This window comes from Telopea speciosissima, chromosome 5, assembly GCF_018873765.1.
Source record: "Telopea speciosissima isolate NSW1024214 ecotype Mountain lineage chromosome 5, Tspe_v1, whole genome shotgun sequence".
NCBI lineage: Eukaryota > Viridiplantae > Streptophyta > Magnoliopsida > Proteales > Proteaceae > Telopea > Telopea speciosissima.
The window spans coordinates 16,356,705-16,375,246 of record NC_057920.1 but is presented as its reverse complement, the minus strand read 5'-3'; the positions used below and the strand labels follow the sequence as shown (position 1 = coordinate 16,375,246).

General features: G+C 39.3%; 1 protein-coding gene across 1 annotated transcript; it reads right to left on the bottom strand.

The window, feature by feature from the left end:
• Positions 1–10,510: 10,510 nt before the first annotated feature.
• LOC122662131 lies at positions 10,511–12,718 on the bottom strand. The gene is made up of 2 exons (XM_043857696.1): positions 11,991–12,718; positions 10,511–11,389 (listed from the first exon to the last, which is right to left on the bottom strand). Exons 1-2 carry the CDS (start codon positions 12,611–12,613, stop codon positions 10,693–10,695), a joined length of 1,320 nt encoding a protein of 439 aa, XP_043713631.1. The 5' UTR covers positions 12,614–12,718; the 3' UTR covers positions 10,511–10,692.
• Positions 12,719–18,542: the final 5,824 nt, after the last annotated feature.

The window sequence follows — 18,542 nt, the reverse complement described above, 5'->3', positions numbered from 1 at the left end:
GACCCGGTAACACGATAACGAAGTTGGTGGATAAGCATGGGCTCAGAACCCAATGGGCTACTGCCACCCTCAGGGAGTTGGCTCCTGTCCAGCACCCTGTCAGGGCTGCATGTGCAGCGTCGGACACAGTGAGGCATGAAAAGATCGCCTCATCCTTGTCTGAGCGCCTTGCCCGAGCAGGGGTGAGGCGATCTATTCATGCCTCACCAAGTCCAGCAATGCACATGCAGCCCAGGCAGGGTGCTGGACAGAATCCTTTTTGCACCTTCAATGACTCAATCCACATACAAGAATTCCTGATAGGTCTTCGATTTGGAACAATATTTGCTTGTGTCATCACTTATTAGATACTTGAACAATACACTAAAAGCTCCAAAACCGAATGAACCAGTTAAATCAAGCTATTTAATTTATCACATACTAGGTTGACCCAATCTAGCGCCCATACACTATAATGGGCTCCATTTGGCACATAACATCACTCTCTTGAAAAATCCGAGAAATACAAGTATTTGAATTGACGGCTGAATTCTTGGAGTGGTTTCCTTCACTGTACTGGAGTCGTATGTAGGGAATAGTGTCTACACCATGGTTTTCGATTTGTTTTGCAGTTCTCAAGGGAATGTTAATCTTATGCATAAATTATTTCCTGCTTCTATTGCCTTTTGTTATTGTTAAAATTTCTTTAATGCAATTTGATAACGTTGATTCAATTTTTGTCAATACAACAAATAGGGAATGTCTATTTTTGCTATGTTCTTTTATTAAACGTATTTAGGTTGCTAGGGTGCTAGGGCTTAGGGGTCGTAATGAATTATGATCATATGATTCTCTTTTGGGTCTTTTTAGATATCCTCTCTCAGACTTCTCATCCTCTTTGGAATGTAAATGGTTTTTTAGTATATCTATCATCACCCTATATTTCATCTGGGATCATCTGAATCAAGTTGATTTTTGGAATATTTCCTTTTATTTTTCTTAAAAATTTGTCTAGATTAAGGATTTACGTCTATTGAACTTTATTGACACTCCCTCACCTACACATTTTAGTATTACCTCTCTTTCAAATTCTATTCTGACTTATCCCCCATTGTGTGATCTTTTTCTCCAAACTAACAATTGAGAATCATCCTGTTTTAGTCATTAATGGAGTGTTTAATCAGATGAGGATCATGCTTATTTATGTCCATAATCAATTTGTGTTTGTGGGTATGAATTTTGGTGGCGTAGGAGACAGGGTGAAAGTAACAACAATGGGATTGCTCCAGAGTCTTCAAGAGGCAATTTCCTTATAGGGATTAAATCCTTGGAGGTGTGAACTTATTCTAGTGAGGTGGTGCAAATTTTGACAATGACAGAAGTTAACAAATGACCATGGGTTTTTTTCATTCATATTTTGTTAGATATTGACTCTATTTTGAATCATCTGACTTTATCTTCTAGAATGTATTAAGGAATGACTGCATTTATTTAGTGCAAACTCTAGAGAGAAGGTATATAGGATTAGGGCTTTTTTCTAATGTAAGGGATCTCTTGTCTACTCTATGTTAATGTGATGCTTTTTTGATCTTTCCTTTCTTTCATCAAAAAAGGAAACAAAAAAAAAAAAAAGCAACCAACCATGGTCTAGCTGATTAGAAGTGGGCCTGCCCTTGTCCCCTTGATATCAAGTGGATTTGGGCCAGGCATGGAGCCTTCACACCCTCTCTTTCTTTTTTTCTTTATTTTTTTTTTTTTTAATGAAAACACAAATCACACACCAATCCCAAAAAGTTCACCGATTTTTAGGACAATGGAATGACAGATATACACAACACACACCATATGCACACACCCAATATGGGACCAATACACGCACCCAGCGCACATAGCACAACTTTTTTTGATGAAATGTAATCACACAAACCACACACCAATCCCAAAAGGTTAACCGACATTCACACCCTGTTGATTTCATTATAAAGATAGAAGAGTTAAAAAGAAAAATTTTTACTAGGGGTGTCAAATGGTCGGTTCGGCTCGGTTTCGGTCGGGCTGAATCGGTTTCAATCTTTGAATTAGTGAAACCAAAACCAAACCGTTAAGAAACTTAGGTTTTCGGTCGGTATCGGTTTTTCAATACCGGTTTAGATCGGTTTGTTTTCGGGTTTGAATCACAATGAAATCTTACATTCATAATTTGTAGTGAGGAAAAATTCGATAAAAATACTTTAATTCACCTTTCCCAAGTCAAAACAAGTAATCAACCATGAATAAGATATGTTCATGTTTTTTTTTTTATGAAACAAGAAAAATCTTTATATTAACAAACTGGAGAAATTACAAATTGGTTAAAGTTTGGGAAGTTAGTCCTAATCATCATAGATAACCCAAAAAAAATATGGTTATCCCAAGACATATGAACAAAACTACAATTTCGGGCATCATTCAAAACATCAAAAAGAAGGGGGACTAAGATCCACGGCCATGGTTGGTCTTTCGGTTGGGGGAACAAAAAGTAAAACATCTTCACTCGAAGCCCAGATTTCCTGCAGCTTGAGGTCCACAGCTTGAGCCCTCTCGATTCCTTTCTTCATCGCCAAAATGTCTAGTTCCAGCAGGTGATGTGCATCTATTTTCCCCTGTATCTGCCAAAATGATTTTTCCATGCAGAATAACACAAAAAGCCCAGGCCAACTTGTCTAGTCTTGGTTCAAAAGATCCTGTACAACATAGAATAGGATTGTCTGAGTATATAATATTTTGCGGATGAAGTAGAGAAACATGTCTCTTAGGTGAATTCACATGATCATTCATTGTGGGTGGGGAGATATTCAGAACATTGAGCCATCTATTAATATTGTTTAAAGTTTGAACTGGATCTGACTTAAATTTTTCAAAATGTTTTTTATTTCGAGCTTCCCAAATGAAATAGCAAGTGATGATAAGGACCGAAAAGAACCAGGTTCGAGACCACTTATCAAGATTTCCACAATTGAGAAAATGACCACATAAAGATATAATAGAAGGAAAGGAAAGGAATTCCGTTCTTAGGCCAAGGGGTCCAGCAGCCCAGATATGTTTGGCTATCGGGCAAGATATGAGAATATGCCAAATTGATTCCTCATGATCTCCACATATAGCAAAGTTGGATCGATTGCCATCCACTTTGATAAAATTCTTCTTGTTGGTATTCCTGCATTTATGACACGCCAAAAGAAAATTTTAAACTTAGGATAAATTGGTAACTTCCAAAAAAAAATTCCACCAATTGCTATTTTTAGACATGTTGTGCGAATTATTAAGAATAAGGAAGTTAGCAGTATGTTTGGTAGAAAATCTGCCATCTTTGGCAAGAGTACACCACTATTGGTCCTCATCAGAAGATAAACGAATATTGGTAATTCTATGAACAAAAGACAGTGGAAGAGATTCAGCAAGTAAAGAAATGTCCCAAGTAGTAGGGGTACAGTAATTACTTACCAGTTCATGACGAGAATTTAAATTGAGAGAGGGAGGGATGGATCGGTCCTCAACAAAAGGAATCCAAGGATCATTCCTGAAATCAGTAGTAGAGCCATTACCTATTCTTTTGAACAGTATGCGTTTCAGGAGAGGAAGAACATGTGCAATACTGTTCCAAGTCTTCGACCCCCGTTTTGTCAAAGTTATAGGATCAAAAATAGAAAGATGGGAGAAGTATTTGGCTTTAAGTACGCTGGCCCAAAGGGAAGAAGGTTGCGAGATTAATCTCCATCCCAATTTAAGGATAAGGGCAGAATTTTGGGTAGAAGCTTTCCGAATGCCTAATCCCCCATGGAAGTAGGTTTGCAAATATTATCCCAGGCAATCAAGGATAGCTTTCTGGAATTTGAGCAATTATTCCAAAGTTTGATGCAGATAGAGTCTAATGATCGACAGATTTTGATTGGAAGAGAGAAGCATGACATGATGTATGAGAATATTGAAGAGAGAACCGATTGGATTAGCACACGACGACCTGCATGAGATAAAAAATTAGTTTTCCATAAAGCAAGTCTGCGGTTTACCCTGTTAACAATGTATGAAAAATCCTTGACTCTAGATCTAGAACAAAATAGATTGGTCCCAAAATAGGAAGAAGATTTATCCATTTCTTTTATTCCAATAGTTGAACATAGATTTCGTTTATCAGAGGCAGAAACATTTCTACTAAACCACAACCCACTTTTTTCAAAATTAATTACTTGACCAGAAAGATCAGAAAATAAATCCAAAATGGCCTTGATAGTATTGAGGTACTCCACAGTTGCACAACAAAAAATACAGGTATCATTCGCAAAAAAAAGATGCAAGATCTCCGGGGCCCTCCTAGCCAACAAGATATGTTCATGTTGTAATCCCAACAAAGAAAATAAATTGTAAAAAGAAGAATAGAAGATAACTATTATTAAAATCAATGGACAAATAGAATTTGTAGCAAAATCATTGTTACAAATCATGGAATTATTTATCATTAATTGTAAAGGAAAGATAATTAATATTGAAACCAATGAATAGCTACTAAGAAGATAACTAGTATTGAAATCACAAAATGAACCCTACTATCAAATTATTTATTTGAAAACCAACTAATTTTGTATACAGTGAAAAATGAGATCATTGTAAGAAACATTGTTACAATTCAATTTCCCTATTTTCATAACTTCATAATCATTGATTTGTAACAATTCCCCTTACAACCATAAATTTGGTCACTAATATTGAAATCAATGGATAATCAATTCAATTATTCATAATCTTATACTCATTATTTTTTTATCGGTTTCATTCGATTTGGTTTTCGGTTTGTTATCGGTCGGTCCGGTGAGGTCCTGTTTTCAGCCGATCCCGTCATACCCAGTCCAAAACCAATCAAATAAGGTTCGGTTCGGTTCGGTCTGGGTTTTTCGATCGATCATAACGGTTCAGGCTAGGTTTTGACACCCTTAATTTTTACTAGGAGAATTATTTATCTACAAATTAAAGGGTCAAGGACCCAAGGTATAAGTTTTCAAGGGTACATTTTTACAAACAATTTTTTTTGGGAAAATTACATGGCGACCCTCTAAGGTTTGCCACAAAATACAGTGTGATCCCTTGTATTTCTAAAATATACATCCGACACTTTTAAGTGGACGGTGTTAAGCATAAAATTTAAATGGCAATTTTGCCCTTCAATTAAAATAACCCTATTCCAACTCTTATTAAAAGACCCCATTCGAACCCTACGAGTTGCAACCGAACCTCCAAGCATATTCTCGTCTTCGCAAGCATAGGACCTGTAACTCCGGCACATAGGTATGACCTTCTCTACCTGCCAGTATCTCTCTCTTCTCTCCCTCATCTCAATTATCCCTCTCTTCTCTCTCGTATCTCCCACATTGATGTGCCTTTACATAGTGTTCTTGTGTCTATGGCTAAACTCCCAACAGGACATAAGTTGGATAAACGGCCAGAACTTTGAAAGACAGAAAGTAGAGTGGAAAGAGGTGGGTGTTACCAAGCACCGTTGCACATTAGTGATCCACGGCCAACCTTTTCTTGCTACTGATCATAGACCACTCTCTCCCGGTGGTTGAGCTAATTTACCGATGGCGCCCTGTTGAGTTTTGGTTTTCTTGTTGGGGCGCGCGTTAGCCCTTAAAAGGTTTAGAGTTGGGGCAAAGCAACCTGACACGTTGCGGCCCTATCGGGCGCTTTCACTTGCTCCTTTGCTTGCTTGAAATGAAGGTGCCGAATTTGTACTGGGCAGAAGCTGCATTCGCAGTTACTGCATATCTTCTCAATCGCACCCCTACTCCTGTAACAAAGAATGTCTCTCCACTTCAGAGGTTGACTAATCGGGTTCCATCATATGATCATTTACGAGTCTTTGGATGCTGATGTTTTGTTCTTCTTCTGTCCGTCAGCCGTGACAAGCTTTCACCAAAGGTGGTTATGTGTATTTTCCTTTGATACCCATTTGGGCAAAAGGGGTATAGCTGTTATGATCCCTCTTCTTGCAAGATGTATGTGTCGAGGGACGTTCCTTTCTTTGAGGACCAGGCCTATTTTCAGGGGGAGTTTGGTCCCTCAACCTTTTGATGATATGAAAAGTGGTCCACTATTGAAAACTTGCAGAATGTATACGTGTATTAGATATTAGTGAAGAAATTCAAAAATACAAAAACTGTATTATGACACCATTTAAGCTACTCAAACAACCAAATCCACTTAAACAAAAATTAATAAATTGGCACCAAAAATGGAATCAAACAACAAGAAAAGCCCACCCACCGACGTTGCAGGTTGTCGGATGGTGTTGAAGATGGTCTTAGCAAATTGCCACAGCAAGAACTCTAAACCCCTTCTTCCTTATCCAGTGAATGGTTTGAATAGAAGGGGATGGAGTTGAAGATTGCCTCAGCAGATCGCCACAGCAAGAACCCTAAACCCCATCTTCCTTATCCGGCGAATGGTTCGAGTAGCAGGGGATGGATTTGAAGATGGCCTCAACAGATCGCCAGAATCCTAAACTTGCAAATGATTCGAGTAACAGGGGAAGGGGGTGTGAAGTTCGGGCTGTCGTATGGGCAAAATGGTAAGCTCACACCCCATTAGGAGTACATTTGTCATTTTGAAGCATCAATGGCCAACACGTCAGCAACTAACAGGAATGCTCTAAGGGAGTGGGGCTGAGTGTAACAAGTACCCTAAACTTAGGGGGTTGCAGTCTATATTTTAGAAACATAGGGGATCGCACTGTATTTAGGACAAACCTCAAAGGGTCGCCGTGTAACTCTCCCTTTTTTTGTCCTTTGTAAACATTTGAAAATGGTACTACCAAATTCACTTCTCAAAGAAAAGGGGATCATTACCCAGTGTTGGTCCCACCTACACTGGATCCTAGGAGGGCTGAGTTTGGAGTTGATCCTTACCTTTGGCAGTTTTTGTGTAAAGTGAGAGTCTCAAGACTCCACCGACCATAGTAAGTTTGGAGTTGTTTCTAACCTTTGGCATTGTAAAGTGGTAGTCCTCAAGACTTTGTTCTCACCCAAGCATTCATAATGAAATGCTAAAAAATAGGATTCATTTGATAATAGGGCCCTTCCTCTTGGCTTCTATCTTCGCCTCAATTTTTTCATGGCAAAAGATCCCAAAACTAAGTTGACCCAAATATTTTCCTAGTCTTTTTATTTGAACTTAAATTTTCTTTTTTTTTCTCTGCTAAATATAGGATTCATTTGATCAATCCAACCATCAAATAGATGTGTTGTCCTCTAATAGATATTGGTGGACAATATATCTTTTTTTTGTTTTTATTTTCTGTGATAAAACCAAACAGAATCATATATTGCTAGATTATGTCCCTTTTTTTTTTTTTTCTTTTGGTGAAATGCTAGATTATGTCTTTATTACAATTCAAAGAGAGATATTATTATCCATATAACTTCATATAGATTCACACTGACATCTACAGACACTCGGGTTGATAGAACGCATTGAGCTCCTCTCCAAGGAGCCTAGCGCCCAGGGGGCATCCAACGGCTAGGTTGTGCTGAACACATCCTGACGGTTGACTAGCGCATGCGGGATGTGTACAGCACAGCCCAACTGTTGGATGCGCCCCCTAAGCGTTGGGCTCCCTGAAGAGTTGGATCCGAATAGAACACTGGATTTGGCTCCTCTCCTATGAGTCTAGCACCCAAGGAGTGCCCAGTGAGGCATCCAACGGTTAAGCTGTTGGGTGCGCACGGGGATGTGTGTTTGTATGAAGCCCATTGCGCATCCCAATGCGTGCCTAATAGCCCAATTGTTGGATACCTCACTGGGCACCCGCTGGGCTCACAAGAGAAGAGCCCGATCCTAGAACACTTCCTACAAATGGAAACATATAAACTTTATCAAAAAATAAAATAAAATGGAAACATATGAAAATCCATACCTCTTTTTTTATTCCCACTTGGTTATACTCTCTATATCTTTTGTTCTTAATTGGCAAAAAGTTCTATGAGTGAAGACAACATGCCTTGTTGTGCCACGTTGAAGGTTTATGTGACAATTCTATCTATTGGATAGGGCTCTCAAGTAATGACATTACCTGTGATGTTTGAGAAATCAGAACCTAATTGCTTTGCCTCCGCCGTTTAGGATTTTTCATCGCTTTGCCTCTGCCGTTGTGCGTGTAACACTAGGATTTTTCCGTCGTTGTGTGTTTATCACCTTCAACTTGTGCGTGGAATCATATTTCTCTCCTTCTTTGCTCATTCAGCCATGATCCTTGGAACCGCTATAGGTGACGATGCCGACGACGCTGACGATGATAACGATGACGACGAACCTACCTGGAAAAGCATTCCCCCTTTCATGGATCATCACCGTCCTCTATGCCCGCCCCCCCCCCCCTTCCGCCCTGCTCCACCGCCCTCTGTGCCCACCCCCATTCCGCCTTGCTCCACCGACCACCGTCCTCTACGCTCGCCCCCTTGCTACCCTGCTCCCACCATGGCTGTCACTGCCAAACCTTTCTGCCATACACCTCCCCCTCCCTTGAAGCTCCTCGTTCTGCCTTATCCATTTTGCCCTCTCATCCTATGGGCTTCAGCTATGTGCTTGGTTATGGTCTTTAGCCATCGTCAGCAAATAATCGTAATTTCTATGCTTAAAATTTGGGTTTTAGTTTTTGGGCTCTCTGTGGACAACGCCGAGGGGCTCCCAAACAAGGGAGATATTTCCTTTTTCTTTGTTTTTGTGTTTGTACGTGATGTCGACTCAGGTGCTAGTGACACCGAGGTTTTTATCGGCTCCGAAGCTCCAGCCGCTGTTAAATCTTCACCATCCCTCTCTTATTGCCAGACGAAGCTCCACTCATCGATCCGACAAATCCTTGCAGATCTGTTCGAAAATAGGTTGTGGCAGTGATTCTGGTGGTCTTCTTGCTATCGGTCGAAGCTCCACTCGTAGATCCAACAAACCTTTGCCAATCCGGCAAATCTATTTGAAAGTAGGTTGTGGCAACGTGACGATGAACTTTTCGGCACGTATGGGCCCCCCTCTATTGGCACACATGTGCATGCACTTAGTTTTAATTGTATCTACAACGTTTTATCTAGAGAAGTGCTTGCAACCCATTCCCTAGTCTGGATGACCTAGTCAATGGCATGTGAGACCAGATCAATTTCCATTCTTTGATTTTAGATACCGTATATCTATACCTTGTGTTTCTCATATTCTCTATCTGTTTTACGCTTGATTTGGACACGCTTCAATGAATAGCCTTCTTTCTACCCATAGAAAAAAAGTAATGGCATTAAACTTCCCATGTATGTTCATTCATCTTTAGTGATTTTTTCAATGATTTGTTGCCTCTCAAGTAATGGCATTACCTTTCCATGCATGTTCATTCATTCCTAATTTTTCAATGATTTGTTTGCCGGATCATGGCCAATTCTTTCTGGGATTTGGATCCTCTCCAACGCAGGAGTGGCTGGGGTCTCCCAGTGAGCTACACAGGCCACTCAATCTGACACATGTGCTGGAGAGGATCCAAGGGCTGGTCTCTCACTCTCATGTGTTCTCCTAGTTTTCCTCTCCCCAATCTGGAACCGACTCTTATCGATCTAGTACGAGACCAAACCCATATCGTATCGCAATCAATTATGTTATCAAACGCAATATATCACTATGATAGTCATGCCATATCGCGGAAACAAGATATTGCACGATCCGATCGCAACGTCGATTTTTTGTCGATCATTCTTTTCTTCCTCTTCGTGCAACTAAATCCAGTTTCAATTTTTTTATTGATACCAAAAAAATAACAAGAATTAATAAAGAATAAAAAAAAATTGATAACTTTTGAATAAAAAATGAGAAAAAAAATTGAAGACACAGAGAAATTGGGAGAGCACTTGCTCAAAGCTCACAATTCATGGCATTTAGTAAATCACCAACCTGATGATGTATAGAGAAATTAGATGGAGGGAAAAGAATAGCAGTAACACCTTTCACAAAGAAAGAACAACCAAATTCCAAAAGTTGTTAGGAACTTTGGACCCTACCTCCGTACTAGTTTAGCTTTAGGATTGAAATCGCCATTTTAATTCGAATCAATCAAAAAAAGCTAGGTACTTTACAGCTAACAAATCCATAATTTATCCCTTAAACCAATACAACTCCAAGACAATAAAACAAGTAACATCATCCAGCTACATGTCGTGCGTCGTGCGTGCACGCATGCAAACACTTCGGTTACCAAACATCCGTCCCCTTTATTTGTATAACAACTTATTCAATTTCTTCCTCCTCAAAAGAACCTTTAATCCCTTTCATGGATAAAGTAGTTAGGGGGAGAGGAGATCATATTCTTCATATTCTACAATTTATCTGCCAAACACTTTTAGTAACTTTAATTGATCCAAGTCAAAAGACCGTGTAATTGAAGAACAAAAGAATACACAGCCAATCCATTCCCCACTCAATCCTAATAAAGAAGAAACAAAAACCCAGCAAATTAAACCGCTAATCTCTATACTTTCTGTACAGTTTCAGATCAGGAAAAAGAGGAAAATAAAACAACTACACACTACACTGTTGTTAGGTTAGTAGCGACGAAACAAAATTTACGGCCAACCCCACTAACAAAAACACAGGGAAAGAAACGAAGTCGAAGGAAGAAAAAACATTAGAAGACGACGAAGAACCTAATCCAAATTAGCCCATCAAATCCTTTTGTTGGCACATTTCCTTCCTTAGTTTCTGAGAAAATAGCCTGCAAGCGTCCATGCTGAGATCAATGGCAGCAGCCAAAGCCACAAACGCAGCCGCATCTTCAGTGCAGCTCACGTGCTGCACACTCACTTCCACAGCGGGTTTACTGCATTTTCCTTCCCCTTCCACTCTCGACGACATCACGAACCCTCTGTACATACAATACGGCCATAAACCATATCCAAAATCACCGCTGCTTGTTGGGCTACTAGATGGTGTGGACCGCCCATTTGCACTCATGTCTATCAGGAATTTCCCACCTTTGTTGGTACTCAGCGTAGACTCGGCCAACACAATGCCTGCCGTGTTCATTCCACCATTGGTGTCAGGGAGAAGCTCGAAGCGGTAGCCAAGGCCATCGCTGCCGCCCCGCTCACGCCAAGCCTCCAGACGGCCCCAGGGCTTCCAGGTACCATCACCAGGGCGAAGAATCAGCCAAGCCCCTGGGTTGGTTCGGCTAACTCGGTCCGAACCCGGTGATGCGACGAATGGTGTCACCATCGATGCTGCCGCCACTGGAGAGCCAGAGAGGTCGTGGACTGTGATCGACCATCCCTTTCGCTCTTTCCCACTTCTCTCCCTCTCGCTTCCTAGCGAGCTCAACCATCCCCTTGAACTGCCCGCGTCTGGCAACGATGATCTGCTCAGCAACAAAGCACAAGATTAGATAATGAATCCATGACGAAAATTAACTCAAAAAAAAAAAAAACGGAAAATAAGATGCCGCGAGGAGATTTCGAAAATTCAAAAGGAAGTAAAGGTAAATCTGGCTGAATAAAAAAAGAGAGAAAAGTTCTCTGTGGTCTGGTAGTCAACTTTTCTAAAAACGAATAAAATCAAACTCCCTTATCTCCGTCTCTCCCTCCAAATTGAATATAGCGTATTAAAAACAAATCCAGAGAGTTCAAAAGATTGTGATTCCGTACATTTCCAAAGTTCTAACTATCACTTCACCACTACAAGCTCCAAAAGAGTCTAGAGTTTAGGGTTTAACTAGAATTTAATTGCTAAATGATTATTTCCTAAAGAAATTATTCCGTTCGTTTTGAGAAAGTTTTAATCGTCCAACGCTTCAAATATTAGTTTTGACAGAATGCGGCTTGACTCTCATCGAAAATAAATCCATCAATAACGAACAATTCAGTTTTCTGTGTTTAGGGAAAGGAACAGGAACAGGAACACCAAAATCTCAATCAGGCCAACATCTAAAGAAAGAAAGAAAAAAAAAATCAGAGGCTTACCTGGATCTCTGGTTCCGGTCTCCGGAATTTCTGAAACTGAACTTGCAAGAAAAAACAGGCTGTCGAATATACCCCTGGATCTGAAACACTTGAGGACTGCACTCCGGTTCGCCGTCAAACTCAAACACGAACCTCGGATCAGGCTCAGCTCTCACATTCAAGTGCAAACGAGCAGACGAACCCTTAGCATTCTTACCAATCGAAATCCAACCATTATGAAAAACACAAGGCCTAGACTCAGTTCCTTCCAGATCCAAAGGCACCGTAATCCTTCCCAACAGTCTCCCAGAGGTGACACCACAAGTGGTTCCGCTACGACCAGTATAGATAGCAATCTCAAGGCAAGGCTTGGCAGCAAATAAAGACTTCGTAGCAAGCTTCTCTAGATCGGCTTTACACAAGTGAAAACTTGCTGCTAAGGTTTGAGCTTGACCATCAGGAAACTGACTCTCTAACGTAATCAAAGGCACGATCGAAGTCTGAAGAGGGAAATTCTGAAGCCTGATCTTGCAAAAACATGGAGAAGACGCCGGATGGATAACGGAACGAGCAGGCTTCGAAGCCACCGGAATCTTAAGAGCAAGGTTTCCAACGAGAAGTCGCACGAACGGACAAGGATCCATGTGTCCTTCCGGCGCGTTACTGTTGAGTGCGTCTTCTTCTTCTCTGCTTCTCTTCTTTCAGTTACGTGAAAGAAAGTGATCAGAAAGATCGAAGAAATAAAGGATTCGATGGAACAGCTTTAAGGGAAAGTGTAGTGCGGTAGGGTCGCTAAGACGTCAGCTCTGCAACAGGCTGGAATAAGTGGGGACCATTCTATAGAATAGCGTGCGCCATGGGTGCACCAAGGGTTGAGCTGGTGCGCAATGCGCACTCTTTTTCTCTCTCTGAAAACAGTAGTCAAGCTTATAGTTCCGTACAGTAGTAGTTTGGTTATTATGTCTCTTACCTGTAATTGGTTTATTTACTTATTTTAATATTTGTTTAAAATTAAAATTAAAATTTTAATGAGATTTTATGCTTAAACTAATTAAACGAAAGAGTTGCAGGGGGGGAGATTTGATTACACACGCTTCGTTGGGTTACAGCTATGGACAGGCTGTCAGTGGACCCCACTAATCCACCGCTATTGGATTAGTCGATGGAATCAGCTCAGCTCAGGTCAGGTCTCCCGTCTCCCAAGCTAAGCTCCAAAAAATTTCCAACTAATATCACCTATATATCCAGCTAAGCTTTACTACCCAACCCCAATTAATTGTCATTTATACCCTAAGGACTTCTTGGAATGACAATAATAGACTTGACACATCACATATGAAGTAGGATTAAGAATAGATACCAGATTGTCAATAATCAACGGATGGGATAGTGACACGTCGTTCGTGACGTTCGAAGCTGGATATGAGGACCAGAGTCTATCCAACAGGAGCCAACAATATTGGATTATTATTCGGTTTGATCTTTTTTTTGTTTGGCAAATAAATACCATTCCACTTTGACCCACGACATCCTCTTCCAAATTCCTACCAAAAAAACAAAAGACATCCTCTTCCAAATTCTTCTTTTGGAAAAATTATTTATCAGTGAAAAAAATTCACACGAGCGCATTGAAATATAGATTTTTTTTAGAATGTTTTCTTTCACCTTATGTTGACTACCATCCTAGGGTTCAATAACCCTTATAGGGTTTTAGTATGTTTTCAAGAAGTGGAGCCCTTGTGGGTCTTCTCTTGTCTCTTTGTGGGTCTTACTGGCCAATAGGTCTTTGACATGGATCTGAAACCTCGTGACAAAGACATTCTCATTCACCATGATTTAAGGAAAACTCGGTTTATTTTTTCCGATGTTCAAATCCCATGAAAAGAGAAAGAAGAAAGTTTTCCTTTACTGCATTGGAAGGCACAACACCATCCTAGGTAAGGGTGCAAATTTGGCTCTGTCGACCTGAACCCGTCTTGACCTGCCCTAAGCCCAAATAGGGCTTGGGCTGAGATACCCTGACCCCGAGGTTGGGTAAGAGCTGGAAGTTTTTGACCCTGAGTCAGGGTCGGCCCCAGCCGGGGTTGAGCCTAGCCTTGTTTTAAGATACATTTTTTTTTTGGTTAGAATACTATAAACTATACATTATATAGTATAAACATTAAACATTACACACATTTTCTTATATAATATATGGAGAGCGTTCTCTGTGTAGAAGCATAGGAGTCATGTGTGCGCGGCAACAAATGAGAGCACACACTAGCATTTCGGGGGATTTCCGCCTTTCATAGGAGTGGGGTGGTCATTTCACCCCCCACTGTGTCTGGGCGTGGCCTGTGCCCTCCCTTTCCCCCCCTCCCCCCCAACAAAGAACATTTTCCCATAATATATTTTATATAAAGATAATAAGTGATATAATATATTTTATTATAATGTTATTTTATGTAAAATTGATACTTTTCTACATGGTCCAACCCAACCCATGCATCTCCCTTCCCCCTCTCCATGATCAGGGATCCGGTTCCTCTCCAACGACCTAACCGACCTCTCTCCCTCCAACCAGACACAAGCAAGGGGTGGACCCCACCCGAGCAGGGGTAGGGCAATCATTTCGCCCCTGCTTGTGCCCAGGTGGGGTCCACCCCTTGCTTGTGCCTAGTTTGAGGGAGGGAGGGAGGACAGGTCGTTGGAGAGGAGCCGGATCGCATGATTAGGGCCAATTAGGGTTAGTCCGGCCTGACCTTGAGGGTAGGCCAGGGTTGGGTTTTTCATGCCCTGAGTTAGTGTGAGGCCAGGCCTGGGCCCAACTAAGGGGACTCAGGGTTGGGCTGGGGTTTTAAAATACCCAGCCCAACCTGACCGACCCTGTTGTAGCCCTAATCCTAGGGTTCACAAACCCAATAAGCTTTCAATGTGTTCCCCAATAAACCTTACTAATGCCCTCCCATCCGCATTTGAAGCTCACAATCAAGGCATTCTGACTGTGGCTTTAGGAAAACTCGGTCCAAAGTTTTTTAGTCTAGTCAGACAAAAGCTGATATATAATCTTAATAAAATCCTCATGAAATGAAGACTCTTGTGAAGAAATGTGGATGAATTTAACTGTTTTTTCATACATTTTTTTTCCTTATAAAGTGAGGGCTGGAGTGAACCCAATCTAGATCATTAAATGGAAAGTGAACACATAATATGGTTAGAATTTATTAGGGGTGCATCTTGTAGTCACCATGTAGGTGAACTGAGAAATTGTAACATACTTTTTGACCTCTTGTTTTATTCCTAAAATTTATTTAATGTAAGGGTAATCTTATCATTTCACATGGGTAATGACAACTTTTGAAAATGACATTATGATAAGTCACTTTAAACTTATTAGTTATTTGAGAATATGATAAGGGGCAAAAAAAAGTAAGGTACCTTGGTTACAACAAGATTGCTCCATTTATTAGAAAGATGATACTTAAATTGTTAAAATGTTAAATTTCTTTCTTTAATTCAATTATATGTTTCACAACCTTTAGTATATTCTACATCCTTATAATTTTTAGTTGTTCATAATTTTTTATAATTTGTTTTCGAAAGGGGATTCATGCACACCATCCAACTCCATCGACGATTCATCAAATAGGAGGTGTTTTGGTTTTTTTTTAATGGGGCTTTTGTTCCCATCAATTGTCTTGTGCATCCACAACTTTTTGCCATTTATTTTAATCTTTTTAAAATATGAGAGATTTTTTTTCCCAAGTCTAATGAATTCCATCATTAAATTTACATCTATGCCCCTATTTCACATGATCAATAATACTTTTTCTCATTCCAATCCAAGCCTCCAAGATCCAAATAAGGTGCAAGGAATCATGGGGTGAAAGGAAACCTTTTTTTTTTTTCTTTTTGATAAAATGGGAGAATGGAAACTTGGTCCATTTCTTTGTAGCCTTAGAGGTCCTTCTTGTATGTCAAGTTTTATGTGGGTCCTTATGTTCAATTTGGATCCTTTAAGACCGGGCAGCCGAACGGCCATTGTGCGGCCTCATATAGGCAAGGTGCACAGATAGTGGGTACACAGTCATTTTGCCTCTACCTATGTAAGACCATACAATGGCCGTTCGACTGCCTGGCCGTAGAGTATCAGGATCCCCTTATGTTTCAACTATACTTATTTTGAAGCACGCTTCAGTTGTAAGAGATGGCATCCTATCGGCTCGATGCTTGGGTTGCAACAAATTTTGTTATGTGCATTTTAACTCTCTTCAGCTTACCAATACTCATAATGAGGAAACTCATGACTTCGAGAAAGTCAAATATATTATAGAAGATGTTAAGTTATTAACCTCTGATTCATTCTCTTGTAGCTTCATATATTACCAAGTTCAACAAATAAGGGATAGGCAATCTATTATATTTATTTTGTTTGGGTTTAGTTCCCCTCCGTCAATTATTGTACCTATTCTCAACTCTGATCTTAGTAGGTGCTCTGCACCTTGTATTTCTTCTCTCAATAGTCAATGAAGCAAATTTATTATATTTCAAAATTTAAAAAAAAAAAAAAAATGGTAAAACAAAGTATTGAAAATCAAGACTACAAAGTGATTAGGGGGAGATTAGATGATTTGTGAAAATGTTGTATTAAATGAATGGGACGAAACGCATGATACCAATGTGCAAATTATTGTGCATGTCCTCTCACATCCCGTCCATGGACCTCACATTCTCTCTCTTTAATAAGTGTTTTCTACTGGACAATTCGTCAACCTCTCCCTTATTGGTGTTGAACTGCATTTTGACATTGTCATATGAAACCCTCTTCTTAAATGAATTTACAAAATAAAAAAGAAGTTTCAAAATTCCTCTTTTGGTTTTTTTTGTTTGTGCATCCCATAAGATTTGAATCTAAAACTTCTTCGATATTGTTTTTTTAAAGAAAAAAGAGTTAATAATCTTTAGTCTCACATTGTTTATCGAAGAGAATACTTAGAGTAAGGTTTTAGAAGAAGTACTCATTGTACCAGGCGAGACCTTGTATGTATGTGATTTCTTTTTTGTTGGTGGCAGGACTTGATTTGTACTCGGATTTTTTTTTGTTGACAGCAAGAGTTGACTTGTACTAGGACTTCTTTTTGTACCTGTTCTCAACTTTGATCTTGGCAGGTTCTCTGCACCTTATATTTCTTCTCTCCATAGACAATGAAACAAATTTATTATATTTAAAAAAAATTGTAAAACAGAAAATTGATAATTTTAAGATTGAAAAGTAAGGACACATGATCATGAACCACCGAGGGGATGCATACACACATGAGAGAGTAATGGAAACTAGATAACTAATTTGGTTTTATGCTAGATACATTTCATATGGTCTTTATTGATTTACAAAAAAAAAAATAAAATTTATGATAGAGTTCCTAAAGTGTATATTTGGCCAGTTTTAGAGAAAAAAAATATTTCTAGTAAATATGTGGATATAATTAAAGATATATACAATGACGTAGTGATTTGTGTTAGAACTATGAAGGGTCGGGATAGTGAGTTTCCAATAACAATGGGCTTACATAAATGTTCAGCTCTAAACCTATATTTGTTTGCACTAATCATGGATGGATTGACTAGAGACATTCAAGATCAAATCCCTTGGTGTATGTTTTTCGTAGATGATATTGTATTGGTGGATGAAATAAATATAAAATTGGATTTATGGAGATCAATCTTGGAAGCAAAATGTTTTAAGTTATGTAGGACAAAACAGAGTCTATGACGTGTAATTTTAGTAACAATAGGATTGAGAGTGGAGTTGTAAAAATTGATGATAGGGAGTTACTACAAAGTGATAACTGTAGATAGTTAGGTTCAATCATGAATAACGAAAGAGAAATAGATGATGATATTATACAAATAATTAGAATAGGGTGAATGAACTTGAGGGGTGCATCCGGACTGTTGTGTTATCGACGTATCCCTTTAAAACTCAAATAGAAATTTGCTAGAACATATGACCAACAATGACGTATGGAGCTGAGTGTTGGATAGTAAAGAAAAAAAAATATTTAAACAAACTTAATGTAACTGAAATGAGGGTATTGTGGTGGATGAGTGGTAAAACTAGAAAAGATAAGATAAATGATGAACAATTTAGAGGACATGATCATGTGAAACGGAGGCTTCTGAATGCTCCAGTATAGAGAAGTTATTTATTTCAAATTGAATGAGCTAAAAGAGCTAGAGATAGGCCTAAAATTCATATAGGATAAGTGATAAGGAAAGATATGCATAGCTTATAACTAAAATCTTGTATGACTTTCTTTTTGTAGTTAGGATAACCTGAGTTGGGTTTAGTTGAATTGAATTATTCTCCTTTGTGGTAATTCTTGGAAAAAAAAATTTATTGATAACAAGAGCATGATTTTTAGCCTCAATTGACGAACATCTTAGTATATCAGGGGAATTTCTTTTGGAAGCGCAATTTTTTTAGAAGCGATAAGATACTTTGTTTTCCTTTTTCTGTCGTATCTAGAGAAAATGACTCTATTATATCTCTAATATGAGGGGTGGGGCACCAGGTTTCCCTTTCTTGAATAT

What these genes read in the sequence shown, in the direction of transcription:
- LOC122662131 (XM_043857696.1), bottom strand. Translation starts at nt 12,613, where the DNA reads ATGGATCCTTGTCCGTTCGTGCGACTTCTCGTTGGAAACCTTGCTCTT. An exon ending in GACCGGAACCAGAGATCCAG is followed by an intron (nt 11,390 to 11,990) that starts GTAAGCCTCTGA and finishes GTTGCTGAGCAG; the next exon opens with ATCATCGTTGCCAGACGCGG.